This window comes from Solea solea, chromosome 20 (genome assembly GCF_958295425.1).
Source record: "Solea solea chromosome 20, fSolSol10.1, whole genome shotgun sequence".
Classification (NCBI taxonomy): domain Eukaryota; kingdom Metazoa; phylum Chordata; class Actinopteri; order Pleuronectiformes; family Soleidae; genus Solea; species Solea solea.
Window position 1 is genome coordinate 1,382,828 of NC_081153.1, and position 15,629 is coordinate 1,398,456.

At 33.4% G+C, this 15,629-nt stretch overlaps 1 protein-coding gene across 1 annotated transcript; it reads left to right on the forward strand.

Annotated features, from left to right (window-relative positions):
• The first annotated feature begins 10,485 nt into the window (after positions 1–10,485).
• Positions 10,486–15,464, forward strand: LOC131447101 (triosephosphate isomerase). Its single transcript, XM_058618564.1, has 7 exons — positions 10,486–10,714; positions 13,388–13,511; positions 13,733–13,832; positions 13,914–14,031; positions 14,155–14,240; positions 14,729–14,816; positions 14,935–15,464. The coding sequence occupies exons 1-7, from the start codon at positions 10,603–10,605 to the stop codon at positions 15,051–15,053; spliced, it is 747 nt and encodes a 248-aa protein (XP_058474547.1). The 5' UTR covers positions 10,486–10,602; the 3' UTR covers positions 15,054–15,464.
• Positions 15,465–15,629: the final 165 nt, after the last annotated feature.

A 15,629-nucleotide genomic window follows, 5' to 3' on the forward strand; every position in this document is an offset into this window, starting at 1 on the left:
CAGCTTGGTGAGAAAAATTATTATTATTATTCGCAATTATTAGGAAATGGAAGACATACAAGGTCACTAAGAATCTTTCTCCGTCTGGGCCTCCATGCAAGATCTCACCTCGTGGGGGAAGAAATGATCTTGAGAACGGTGAAGAATCAGCCCAGAACTACACGGGGGGACCTGGTCAATGACCTGGTCAATGACCTGAAGAGAGCTGGGACCACAGTCACAAAGGTTACGGGAACAACACACTGCGTCGTCATGGATTGAAATCCTGCAGTGGCAGACGTGTCCCCCTGCTTAAAGGTGACATAGAATGCTTGAATCACACATATATGTTAGTTATGGAGGTCTACTTACATATATTAACTTGTTTTCATGGTCACGTATATGTTAGTTATGGAGGTCTACTTACATATATTAACTTGTTTTCATGGTCACGTATATGTTAGTTATGGAGGTCTACTTACATATATTAACTTGTTTTCATGGTCACGTATATGTTAGTTATGGAGGTCTACTTACATATACTAACTTGTTTTCATGGTCACGTATATGTTAGTTATGGAGGTCTGCTTACATATATTAACTTGTTTTCATGGTCACGTATATGTTAGTTATGGAGGTCTACTTACATATATTAACTTGTTTTCATGGTCACGTATATGTTAGTTATGGAGGTCTACTTACATATATTAACTTGTTTTCATGGTCACGTATATGTTAGTTATGGAGGTCTACTTACATATATTAACTTGTTTTCATGGTCACGTATATGTTAGTTATGGAGGTCTACTTACATATATTAACTTGTTTTCATGGTCACGTATATGTTAGTTATGGAGGTCTACTTACATATATTAACTTGTTTTCATGGTCACGTATATGTTAGTTATGGAGGTCTACTTACATATATTAACTTGTTTTCACGGTCACGTATATGTTAGTTATGGAGGTCTACTTACATATATTAACTTGTTTTCACGGTCACGTATATGTTAGTTATGGAGGTCTACTTACATATATTAACTTGTTTTCATGGTCACGTATATGTTAGTTATGGAGGTCTACTTACATATATTAACTTGTTTTCACGGTCACGTATATGTTAGTTATGGAGGTCTACTTACATATATTAACTTGTTTTCATGGTCACGTATATGTTAGTTATGGAGGTCTACTTACATATATTAACTTGTTTTCACGGTCACGTATATGTTAGTTATGGAGGTCTACTTACATATATTAACTTGTCTTCATGGTCACGTATATGTTAGTTATGGAGGTCTACTTACATATATTAACTTGTTTTCATGGTCACGTATATGTTAGTTATGGAGGTCTACTTACATATATTAACTTGTTTTCATGGTCACGTATATGTTAGTTATGGAGGTCTACTTACATATATTAACTTGTTTTCATGGTCACGTATATGTTAGTTATGGAGGTCTACTTACATATATTAACTTGTTTTCATGGTCACGTATATGTCAGTTATGGAGGTCTACTTACATATATTAACTTGTTTTCATGGTCACGTATATGTCAGTTATGGAGGTCTACTTACATATATTAACTTGTTTTCATGGTCACGTATATGTCAGTTATGGAGGTCTACTTACATATATTAACTTGTTTTCATGGTCACGTATATGTCAGTTATGGAGGTCTACTTACATATATTAACTTGTTTTCATGGTCACGTATATGTTAGTTATGGAGGTCTACTTACATATATTAACTTGTTTTCATGGTCACGTATATGTCAGTTATGGAGGTCTACTTACATATATTAACTTGTGTTCATGGTCACGTATATGTCAGTGATGGAGGTCTACTTACATATATTAACTTGTTTTCATGGTCACGTATATGTTAGTTATGGAGGTCTACTTACATATATTAACTTGTTTTCATGGTCACGTATATGTTAGTTATGGAGGTCTACTTACATATATTAACTTGTTTTCATGGTCACGTATATGTTAGTTATGGAGGTCTACTTACATATATTAACTTGTTTTCATGGTCACGTATATGTTAGTTATGGAGGTCTACTTACATATATTAACTTGTTTTCATGGTCACGTATATGTTAGTTATGGAGGTCTACTTACATATATTAACTTGTTTTCATGGTCACGTATATGTTAGTTATGGAGGTCTACTTACATATATTAACTTGTTTTCATGGTCACGTAGATGTTAGTTATGGAGGTCCACTTACATATATTAACTTGTTTTCATGGTCACGTATATGTTAGTTATGGAGGTCTACTTACATATATTAACTTGTTTTCATGGTCACGTATATGTTAGTTATGGAGGTCTACTTACATATATTAACTTGTGTTCATGTTCACGTATATGTTAGTTATGGAGGTCTACTTACATATATTAACTTGTTTTCATGGTCACATATATGTTAGTTATGGAGGTCTACTTACATATATTAACTTGTGTTCATGGTCACGTATATGTTAGTTATGGAGGTCTACTTACATATATTAACTTGTGTTCATGTTCACGTATATGTTAGTTATGGAGGTCTACTTACATATATTAACTTGTGTTCATGTTCACGTATATGTTAGTTATGGAGGTCTACTTACATATATTAACTTGTCTTCATGGTCACATATATGTTAGTTATGGAGGTCTACTTACATATATTAACTTGTTTTCATGGTCACATATATGTTAGTTATGGAGGTCTACTTACATACGTATATTAACTTGTTTTCATGGTCACGTATATGTTAGTTATGGAGGTCTACTTACATATATTAACTTGTTTTCATGGTCACGTATATGTCAGTTATGGAGGTCTACTTACATATATTAACTTGTTTTCATGGTCACGTATATGTCAGTTACGGAGGTCTACTTACATATATTAACTTGTTTTCATGGTCACATATATGTTAGTTACAGAGGTCTACTTACATATATTAACTTGTTTTCATGGTCACATATATGTTAGTTACGGAGGTCTACTTACATATATTAACTTGTTTTCATGGTCACATATATATGTTAGTTACGGAGGTCTACTTACATATATTAACTTGTTTTCATGGTCACGTATATGTCAGTTACAGAGGTCTACTTACATATATTAACTTGTTTTCATGGTCACGTATATGTCAGTTACGGAGGTCTACTTACATATATTAACTTGTTTTCATGGTCACGTATATGTCAGTTACGGAGGTCTACTTACATATATTAACTTGTTTTCATGGTCACGTATATGTCAGTTACGGAGGTCTACTTACATATATTAACTTGTTTTCATGGTCACGTATATGTCAGTTATGGAGGTCTACTTACATATATTAACTTGTTTTCATGGTCACATATATGTTAGTTATGGAGGTCTACTTACATATATTAACTTGTTTTCATGGTCACATATGTTAGTTATGGAGGTCTACTTACATATATTAACTTGTTTTCATGGTCACATATATGTTAGTTATGGAGGTCTACTTACATATATTAACTTGTTTTCATGGTCACATATATATGTTAGTTATGGAGGTCTACTTACATATATTAACTTGTTTTCATGGTCACGTATATGTTAGTTATGGAGGTCTACTTACATATATTAACTTGTTTTCATGGTCACATATATATGTTAGTTATGGAGGTCTACTTACATATATTAACTTGTTTTCATGGTCACGTATATGTTAGTCATGGAGGTCTACTTACATATATTAACTTGTTTTCATGGTCACATAGATGTTAGTCATGGAGGTCTACTTACATATATTAACTTGTTTTCATGGTCACATAGATGTTAGTCATGGAGGTCTACTTACATATATTAACTTGTTTTCATGGTCACATAGATGTTAGTTATGGAGGTCTACTTACATATATTAACTTGTTTTCATGGTCACGTATATGTTAGTTATGGAGGACTACTTACATATATTAACTTGTTTTCATGGTCACGTATATGTTAGTTATGGAGGTCTACTTACATATATTAACTTGTTTTCATGGTCACGTATATGTTAGTTATGGAGGTCTACTTACATATATTAACTTGTTTTCATGGTCACGTATATGTCAGTTATGGAGGTCTACTTACATATATTAACTTGTTTTCATGGTCACATATATGTTAGTTATGGAGGTCTACTTACATATATTAACTTGTTTTCATGGTCACATATGTTAGTTATGGAGGTCTACTTACATATATTAACTTGTTTTCATGGTCACATATATATGTTAGTTATGGAGGTCTACTTACATATATTAACTTGTTTTCATGGTCACATATATGTTAGTTATGGAGGTCTACTTACATATATTAACTTGTTTTCATGGTCACATATATATGTTAGTTATGGAGGTCTACTTACATATATTAACTTGTTTTCATGGTCACATATATGTTAGTTACAGAGGTCTACTTACATATATTAACTTGTTTTCATGGTCACATATATGTTAGTTACGGAGGTCTACTTACATATATTAACTTGTTTTCATGGTCACATATATATGTTAGTTACGGAGGTCTACTTACATATATTAACTTGTTTTCATGGTCACATATATGTTAGTTACAGAGGTCTACTTACATATATTAACTTGTTTTCATGGTCACATATATGTTAGTTACAGAGGTCTACTTACATATATTAACTTGTTTTCATGGTCACATATATGTTAGTTACGGAGGTCTACTTACATATATTAACTTGTTTTCATGGTCACATATATATGTTAGTTACGGAGGTCTACTTACATATATTAACTTGTTTTCATGGTCACATATATGTTAGTTATGGAGGTCTACTTACATATATTAACTTGTTTTCATGGTCACATATATGTTAGTTATGGAGGTCTACTTACATATATTAACTTGTTTTCATGGTCACATATATGTTAGTTATGGAGGTCTACTTACATATATTAACTTGTTTTCATGGTCACATATATGTTAGTTATGGAGGTCTACTTACATACGTATATTAACTTGTTTTCATGGTCACGTATATGTTAGTTATGGAGGTCTACTTACATATATTAACTTGTTTTCATGGTCACGTATATGTCAGTTATGGAGGTCTACTTACATATATTAACTTGTTTTCATGGTCACGTATATGTCAGTTACGGAGGTCTACTTACATATATTAACTTGTTTTCATGGTCACATATATGTTAGTTACAGAGGTCTACTTACATATATTAACTTGTTTTCATGGTCACATATATGTTAGTTACGGAGGTCTACTTACATATATTAACTTGTTTTCATGGTCACATATATATGTTAGTTACGGAGGTCTACTTACATATATTAACTTGTTTTCATGGTCACGTATATGTCAGTTACAGAGGTCTACTTACATATATTAACTTGTTTTCATGGTCACGTATATGTCAGTTACGGAGGTCTACTTACATATATTAACTTGTTTTCATGGTCACGTATATGTCAGTTACGGAGGTCTACTTACATATATTAACTTGTTTTCATGGTCACGTATATGTCAGTTACGGAGGTCTACTTACATATATTAACTTGTTTTCATGGTCACGTATATGTCAGTTACGGAGGTCTACTTACATATATTAACTTGTTTTCATGGTCACGTATATGTCAGTTATGGAGGTCTACTTACATATATTAACTTGTTTTCATGGTCACATATATGTTAGTTATGGAGGTCTACTTACATATATTAACTTGTTTTCATGGTCACATATGTTAGTTATGGAGGTCTACTTACATATATTAACTTGTTTTCATGGTCACATATATATTGTAGTTATGGAGGTCTACTTACATATATTAACTTGTTTTCATGGTCACATATATGTTAGTTATGGAGGTCTACTTACATATATTAACTTGTTTTCATGGTCACATATATATGTTAGTTATGGAGGTCTACTTACATATATTAACTTGTTTTCATGGTCACGTATATGTTAGTCATGGAGGTCTACTTACATATATTAACTTGTTTTCATGGTCACGTATATGTTAGTCATGGAGGTCTACTTACATATATTAACTTGTTTTCATGGTCACATAGATGTTAGTCATGGAGGTCTACTTACATATATTAACTTGTTTTCATGGTCACATAGATGTTAGTTATGGAGGTCTACTTACATATATTAACTTGTTTTCATGGTCACATAGATGTTAGTTATGGAGGTCTACTTACATATATTAACTTGTTTTCATGGTCACGTATATGTCAGTTATGGAGGTCTACTTACATATATTAACTTGTTTTCATGGTCACATATATGTTAGTTATGGAGGTCTACTTACATATATTAACTTGTTTTCATGGTCACATATGTTAGTTATGGAGGTCTACTTACATATATTAACTTGTTTTCATGGTCACATATATATGTTAGTTATGGAGGTCTACTTACATATATTAACTTGTTTTCATGGTCACATATATGTTAGTTATGGAGGTCTACTTACATATATTAACTTGTTTTCATGGTCACATATATATGTTAGTTATGGAGGTCTACTTACATATATTAACTTGTTTTCATGGTCACGTATATGTTAGTTATGGAGGTCTACTTACATATATTAACTTGTTTTCATGGTCACATATATATGTTAGTTATGGAGGTCTACTTACATATATTAACTTGTTTTCATGGTCACGTATATGTTAGTCATGGAGGTCTACTTACATATATTAACTTGTTTTCATGGTCACATATATGTTAGTTATGGAGGTCTACTTACATATATTAACTTGTTTTCATGGTCACATAGATGTTAGTTATGGAGGTCTACTTACATATATTAACTTGTTTTCATGGTCACGTATATGTTAGTTATGGAGGACTACTTACATATATTAACTTGTTTTCATGGTCACGTATATGTTAGTTATGGAGGTCTACTTACATATATTAACTTGTTTTCATGGTCACGTATATGTTAGTTATGGAGGTCTACTTACATATATTAACTTGTTTTCATGGTCACGTATATGTTAGTTATGGAGGTCTACTTACATATATTAACTTGTTTTCATGGTCACGTATATGTTAGTTATGGAGGTCTACTTACATATATTAACTTGTTTTCATGGTCACGTATATGTTAGTTATGGAGGTCTACTTACATATATTAACTTGTTTTCATGGTCACGTATATGTTAGTTATGGAGGTCTACTTACATATATTAACTTGTTTTCATGGTCACGTATATGTCAGTTATGGAGGTCTCCTTACATATATTAACTTGTTTTCATGGTCACGTATATGTCAGTTACGGAGGTCTACTTACATATATTAACTTGTCTTCATGGTCACGTATATGTTAGTTACGGAGGACTACTTACATATATTAACTTGTTTTCATGGTCACGTATATGTTAGTTACGGAGGTCTACTTACATATATTAACTTGTTTTCATGGTCACGTATATGTTAGTTATGGAGGTCTACTTACATATATTAACTTGTTTTCATGGTCACGTATATGTTAGTTATGGAGGTCTACTTACATATATTAACTTGTTTTCATGGTCACGTATATGTTAGTTATGGAGGTCTACTTACATATATTAACTTGTTTTCATGGTCACGTATATGTTAGTTATGGAGGTCTACTTACATATATTAACTTGTCTTCATGGTCACACATATATGTTAGTTATGGAGGTCTACTTACATATATTAACTTGTTTTCATGGTCACGTATATGTTAGTTATGGAGGTCTACTTACATATATTAACTTGTTTTCATGGTCACGTATATGTTAGTTATGGAGGTCTACTTACATATATTAACTTGTTTTCATGGTCACATATATGTTAGTTATGGAGGTCTACTTACATATATTAACTTGTGTTCATGGTCACGTATATGTTAGTTATGGAGGTCTACTTACATATATTAACTTGTTTTCATGGTCACGTATATGTTAGTTATGGAGGTCTACTTACATATATTAACTTGTGTTCATGGTCACGTATATGTTAGTTATGGAGGTCTACTTACATATATTAACTTGTGTTCATGTTCACGTATATGTTAGTTATGGAGGTCTACTTACATATATTAACTTGTTTTCATGGTCACGTATATGTTAGTTATGGAGGTCTACTTACATATATTAACTTGTTTTCATGGTCACGTATATGTTAGTTATGGAGGTCTACTTACATATATTAACTTGTCTTCATGGTCACATATATGTTAGTTATGGAGGTCTACTTACATATATTAACTTGTTTTCATGGTCACATATATGTTAGTTATGGAGGTCTACTTACATATATTAACTTGTTTTCATGGTCACATATATGTTAGTTATGGAGGTCTACTTACATACGTATATTAACTTGTTTTCATGGTCACGTATATGTTAGTTATGGAGGTCTACTTACATATATTAACTTGTTTTCATGGTCACGTATATGTCAGTTATGGAGGTCTACTTACATATATTAACTTGTTTTCATGGTCACGTATATGTCAGTTACGGAGGTCTACTTACATATATTAACTTGTTTTCATGGTCACATATATGTTAGTTACAGAGGTCTACTTACATATATTAACTTGTTTTCATGGTCACATATATGTTAGTTACGGAGGTCTACTTACATATATTAACTTGTTTTCATGGTCACATATATATGTTAGTTACGGAGGTCTACTTACATATATTAACTTGTTTTCATGGTCACGTATATGTCAGTTACAGAGGTCTACTTACATATATTAACTTGTTTTCATGGTCACGTATATGTCAGTTACGGAGGTCTACTTACATATATTAACTTGTTTTCATGGTCACGTATATGTCAGTTACGGAGGTCTACTTACATATATTAACTTGTTTTCATGGTCACGTATATGTCAGTTACGGAGGTCTACTTACATATATTAACTTGTTTTCATGGTCACGTATATGTCAGTTACGGAGGTCTACTTACATATATTAACTTGTTTTCATGGTCACGTATATGTCAGTTATGGAGGTCTACTTACATATATTAACTTGTCTTCATGGTCACATATGTTAGTTATGGAGGTCTACTTACATATATTAACTTGTTTTCATGGTCACATATATATGTTAGTTATGGAGGTCTACTTACATATATTAACTTGTTTTCATGGTCACATATATGTTAGTTATGGAGGTCTACTTACATATATTAACTTGTTTTCATGGTCACATATATATGTTAGTTATGGAGGTCTACTTACAAATATTAACTTGTTTTCATGGTCACGTATATGTTAGTTATGGAGGTCTACTTACATATATTAACTTGTTTTCATGGTCACGTATATGTTAGTTATGGAGGTCTACTTACATATATTAACTTGTTTTCATGGTCACGTATATGTTAGTTATGGAGGTCTACTTACATATATTAACTTGTTTTCATGGTCACGTATATGTTAGTCATGGAGGTCTACTTACATATATTAACTTGTTATCATGGTCACGTATATGTTAGTTATGGAGGTCTACTTACATATATTAACTTGTTTTCATGGTCACGTATATGTTAGTTATGGAGGTCTACTTACATATATTAACTTGTTTTCATGGTCACATATATGTTAGTTATGGAGGTCTACTTACATATATTAACTTGTTTTCATGGTCACGTATATGTTAGTTATGGAGGTCTACTTACATATATTAACTTGTTTTCATGGTCACGTATATGTTAGTTATGGAGGTCTACTTACATATATTAACTTGTTTTCATGGTCACGTATATGTTAGTCATGGAGGTCTACTTACATATATTAACTTGTTTTCATGGTCACATAGATGTTAGTCATGGAGGTCTACTTACATATATTAACTTGTTTTCATGGTCACGTATATGTTAGTTATGGAGGTCTACTTACATATATTAACTTGTTTTCATGGTCACGTATATGTTAGTTATGGAGGTCTACTTACATATATTAACTTGTTTTCATGGTCACATAGATGTTAGTTATGGAGGTCTACTTACATATATTAACTTGTTTTCATGGTCACGTATATGTTAGTTATGGAGGTCTACTTAGAACTACAGGAAGCGTTTGACCAGTGTAAACAGAGGTTACTTTACAAAGTATTGAGTTGACGTTTTGTTCATGTCCAGTTGTTTATTTTCCTATGAAGTATACAAATAAATTGTTTAAAAATCATCTAATGTGATTTCCTGGATTGTTTCCCCACATTCTGTCTCTCACAGTTGAAGTGTACCTATGATGAACATTACAGACCTCTTTCATCTTTTTGAGTGGGACTACCTGCACAATCGGTGGGTGTCCCAATACTTTTTTGCCCCAAGGTATGTGTGTATACAGATACATTTCCCTCTGTTATATCATTTTTTTAGTCCTTTAACAACCTTTAAAAGTCAGTGTTAAACTTCTGCTGCTGGTCATTCTCCGTGTAATACCACAGGTGACCAGCAGGGGTCAGTGCTGCAGCTTTATTTACGACAGCTCGTGACGTAGCCTCAGGTCGTTTCTCCTCCTTCTTCTTTACCGGGACCTTCTCATCCTCTGCTCCCCGCGCTCCTCGCTCCTTCAGCGGCCTGACACTCACGACAAAATGGCGTCCAGACGCTTCTTCGTGGGAGGAAACTGGAAAATGAACGGAAACAAAGAGAGTTTGTTAGAAGTGATGAACACGTTAAACACGGCGAGTCTGCACGAGGACACAGGTACAGAGCTGTGTGGTGTGTGTGTGTGTGCGTGGTGACGTGACTGTTACGTGACCTCATTACAGTCACTCAAATACCTACTTTTATGCAGTGTTGTATAAAGGTACCTGAAAGTATGTGACCAGAAAATGACTTTGGTATTAATTAAAGTCACTTTTCTAATATAATATTACTTTAGTAAAAGTCTTAAAGTTTATGACATTTTCTGTACTTAAGTATCAAAAGTCCTTTTCTGATATAAAATGTTCTTCAGTTTAAAGTTTCTGTCATTTTTCAGCTTCTTAAATGTGAATATTTTCTACTTTCTGTCATTTTTCAGCTTCTTAAACATGAATATTTTCTACTTTCTGTCATTTTTCAGCTTCTTAAATGTGAATATTTTCTACTTTCTGTCATTTTTCAGCTTCTAAATGTGAATATTTTCTACTTTCTGTAATTTTTCTGCTTCTTTAATGTGAATATTTTCTACTTTCTGTCATTTTTCAGCTTCTTAAACGTGAATATTTTCTACTTTCTGTCATTTTTCAGCTTCTTAAACGTGAATATTTTCTACTTTCTATCATTTTTCAGCTTCTTAAATGTGAATAGTTTCTACTTTCTGTCATTTTCAGCTTCTTAAATGTGAATATTTTCTACTTTCTGTCATTTTTCAGCTTCTTAAATGTGAATATTTTCTACTTTCTGTAATTTTTCTGCTTCTTTAATGTGAATATTTTCTACTTTCTGTCATTTTCTGCTTCTTAAATGTGAATATTTTCTACTTTCTGTCCTTTTTCAGCTTCTTAAATGTGACTATTTTCTACTTTCTGTCATTTTTCAGTTTCTTGAACGTGAATATTTTCTACTTTCTGTCCTTTTTCAGCTTCTTAAATGTGAATATTTTCTACTTTGTCATTTTTCAGTTTTTTAAACGTGAATATTTTCTACTTTCTGTCATTTTTCTGCTTCTTAAATGTGAATATTTTCTACTTTCTGTCATTTTTCAGCTTCTTAAATGTGAATATTTTCTACTTTCTGTCATTTTTCAGCTTCTAAATGTGAATATTTTCTACTTTCTGTAATTTTTCTGCTTCTTTAATGTGAATATTTTCTACTTTCTGTCATTTTTCAGCTTCTTAAACGTGAATATTTTCTACTTTCTGTCATTTTTCAGCTTCTTAAACGTGAATATTTTCTACTTTCTATCATTTTTCAGCTTATTAAATGTGAATATTTTCTACTTTCCGTCATTTTTCAGCTTCTTAAATGTGAATATTTTCTACTTTCTGTCATTTTCAGCTTCTTAAATGTGAATATTTTCTACTTTCTGTCATTTTTCAGCTTCTTAAATGTGAATATTTTCTACTTTCTGTAATTTTTCTGCTTCTTTAATGTGAATATTTTCTACTTTCTGTCATTTTCTGCTTCTTAAATGTGAATATTTTCTACTTTCTGTCCTTTTTCAGCTTCTTAAATGTGAATATTTTCTACTTTCTGTCATTTTTCAGCTTCTTAAATGTGAATATTTTCTACTTTCTGTAATTTTTCTGCTTCTTTAATGTGAATATTTTCTACTTTTTGTCATTTTCTGCTTCTTAAATGTGAATATTTTCTACTTTCTGTCCTTTTTCAGCTTCTTAAATGTGACTATTTTCTACTTTCTGTCATTTTTCAGTTTCTTGAACGTGAATATTTTCTACTTTCTGTCCTTTTTCAGCTTCTTAAATGTGAATATTTTCTACTTTGTCATTTTTCAGTTTTTTAAACGTGAATATTTTCTACTTTCTGTCATTTTTCTGCTTCTTAAATGTGAATATTTTCTACTTTCTGTCATTTTTCAGCTTCTTAAATGTGAATATTTTCTACTTTCTGTCATTTTTCAGCTTCTAAATGTGAATATTTTCTACTTTCTGTAATTTTTCTGCTTCTTTAATGTGAATATTTTCTACTTTCTGTCATTTTTCAGCTTCTTAAACGTGAATATTTTCTACTTTCTGTCATTTTTCAGCTTCTTAAACGTGAATATTTTCTACTTTCTATAATTTTTCAGCTTATTAAATGTGAATATTTTCTACTTTCCGTCATTTTTCAGCTTCTTAAATGTGAATATTTTCTACTTTCTGTCATTTTCAGCTTCTTAAATGTGAATATTTTCTACTTTCTGTCATTTTTCAGCTTCTTAAATGTGAATATTTTCTACTTTCTGTCATTTTTCTGCTTCTTTAATGTGAATATTTTCTACTTTCTGTCATTTTCTGCTTCTTAAATGTGAATATTTTCTACTTTCTGTCCTTTTTCAGCTTCTTAAATGTGAATATTTTCTACTTTCTGTCATTTTTCAGTTTCTTGAACGTGAATATTTTCTACTTTCTGTCCTTTTTCAGCTTCTTAAATGTGAATATTTTCTACTTTGTCATTTTTCAGTTTTTTAAACGTGAATATTTTCTACTTTCTGTCATTTTTCTGCTTCTTAAATGTGAATATTTTCTACTTTCTGTCATTTTTCAGCTTCTTAAATGTGAATATTTTTTACTTTCTGTCATTTTTCAGCTTCTTAAATGTGAATATTTTCTACTTTCTTAAATGTGAATATTTTTTACTTTCTGTAATTTTTCAGCTTCTTAAACATGAATATTTTCTACTTTCTTCTTTATAAACGTGTTATTATTATTATTATTATTATTATGTGTTCAGAGGTGGTCTGCGCCGCGCCCTCCATCTACCTGGACTTCGCTCGGTCCGGTCTGGATCCCAGGATCGGAGTCGCTGCACAAAATTGTTACAAAGTGGAGAAAGGAGCGTTTACAGGGGAGATCAGGTCTTACACACACACACACACACACACACACACACACTAACCATAACCAGTTAACCTTAACTACCACATTTAGTCCTAAATTGAATGAGTAAATGCAGTACTCCACTGCCCCCTACTGGTCATATGAGTATTGCATCTTGTTGACGTCAGAGAACGTGCGACACGAGTGAACAACCAGGTGTAAGACAGATATATTTGACCTTTGACCCTGACCCCTGCAGCCCTGCCATGATAAAGGACTGTGGAGCAGACTGGGTCGTACTGGGACACTCGGAGCGTCGACACGTGTTCGGGGAAAGCGACGAGCTGATTGGTCAGAAGGTAAGAAGACGGGAGCATCTCTCACACACACACACACACACACACACAGGTGAACTCTGCATGTGTGTCTTCTGTCCTCAGGTGTCTCACGCTCTGCTCAGCGATGTGTGCGTCGTCGCCTGCGTCGGCGAGACGCTGGAGCAGCGCGAGGACGGAAGCACGGAGGAAGTGGTGTATGCGCAGGCGCAGGTCATCGCAGGTCGCTGTTTCACTTTTCATATAAAATAATCCTAAAAATAACTGACAGATGAATCAATGATGAGAATGATCATCAGCTGCATCAGCTGTGAGATTCTGTCGTGTCGTTGTTTTCCTGTTGCAGAGAATGTGAGCGACTGGGGAAAAGTGGTGCTCGCGTACGAACCTGTGTGGGCGATCGGAACAGGAAGAACAGCCACACCTGAGCAGGTAACAGGGCCACGCCTTCTGCTGTTTGACATGCGATCAGAGGCAATTATTAAAGGCCACAGGGACATTTTCTAACAGTAAAGTGAAGTTCGTAAAACACTCACTCTCCCACACCAAACCTCATAGAGAAAATCAGTGATTTTAACATCACACACACAGGAGTTGTTGATCCACTGCTGCCTCCATCACTAAGTTCTAGAGTCTTATTTAGTGAATTCTGCTTGTGAAGTCCTTCGTTCACATTGACCTCAGTGACACAAAGTGACCACACGAGGCAGCAGAGGACCAGCAGCTCCTGTGTCCCTGTGAGCTAAAATCACTGATTTTCTCTCTGGGGTTTGGTGTGAGAGAGTGATGTAGATTTTATTAGCTGAGTCTCTTGTTTAGTGGCTAAAATGCAGATTAAGGTTAGAGTAAGTCTCCAGGAATTTAATGTGAGTGGTTGCGATGTCCTCTGTGTGTGTGTGTGTGTGTGTGTGTGTGTCTAGGCTCAGTCGGTCCATGAGAAGCTGAGGGCGTGGCTCAGAGCTCACGTGTCTGATGACGCGGCCGACTCAGTGCGGATCCTCTATGGAGGTCAGTGACCTTCTCTCTGCTCACGGCAAAGTCGCTGCTGATTAAAGAAAGAAAAGAAAAGAAAAGAAACTGGAAAATCTGACATTCACAAGTGTATGTTTTGTTTTTTGTCGTCCAGGTTCGGTGACGGCAGCGAACTGCAGAGAACTTGCGTCTCAAAGCGACGTGGACGGATTCCTGGTGGGTGGGGCTTCCCTGAAGCCAGAGTTCATCGACATCATCAACGCTCGCGCTTAAACCGACGTAGACGCACTTTGACCTTTGAATCAACCGTGTAGAATTCTCTCTGTTAGTAAATTTCACTGCGTTATTTTATTTGTCTAATTTACACTTTATCGTCTTTTAAACGGAAATTACATTCAAACTGAATGATCAGCTTTAAAGGTGCAGTATGTAGATTTAATATATTTAAAATACTAATCTGAAAATAATAACTATGGTGTTTTTGTTTGTCAGGTTTAACCGGTTTTTTTTTCTTCACAATGTTGTGTTTGCATAAATACTGACGACGCAGGGCTTTTAATTTGTAGACGTCATGTGACTCGGTGTTTACGCCGCCATGTTGGCAGGAAAAGCTTCTGTTAAAGTAAATGTGCTGAGAGTTCACTGTCACTTTAAATCCTCCCTCATCTCAAATAGCGCAACTTCCTGCCAGAGTATACACAGAGTATTGCATGATGGGATTGCATGACGTCAGCTAACGGAGGTCTATAGACGCTAAACGCTAAATGAATGTTTGTTAACGTTAACGCCGCGTTGGATGAAGATGTCGGACCAATGTAAGAAACAAAACTAATAAAAACATAAAAGAAA

Bases quoted from the DNA above. Each gene is read 5' to 3' on its own strand.
- LOC131447101 (XM_058618564.1), top strand. From the start codon at position 10,603: ATGGCGTCCAGACGCTTCTTCGTGGGAGGAAACTGGAAAATGAACGGA. The intron at 14,241-14,728 runs GTAACAGGGCCA...GTGTGTGTCTAG, and splicing joins GAACAGCCACACCTGAGCAG to GCTCAGTCGGTCCATGAGAA. The intron at 14,817-14,934 runs GTCAGTGACCTT...TTTGTCGTCCAG, and splicing joins AGTGCGGATCCTCTATGGAG to GTTCGGTGACGGCAGCGAAC.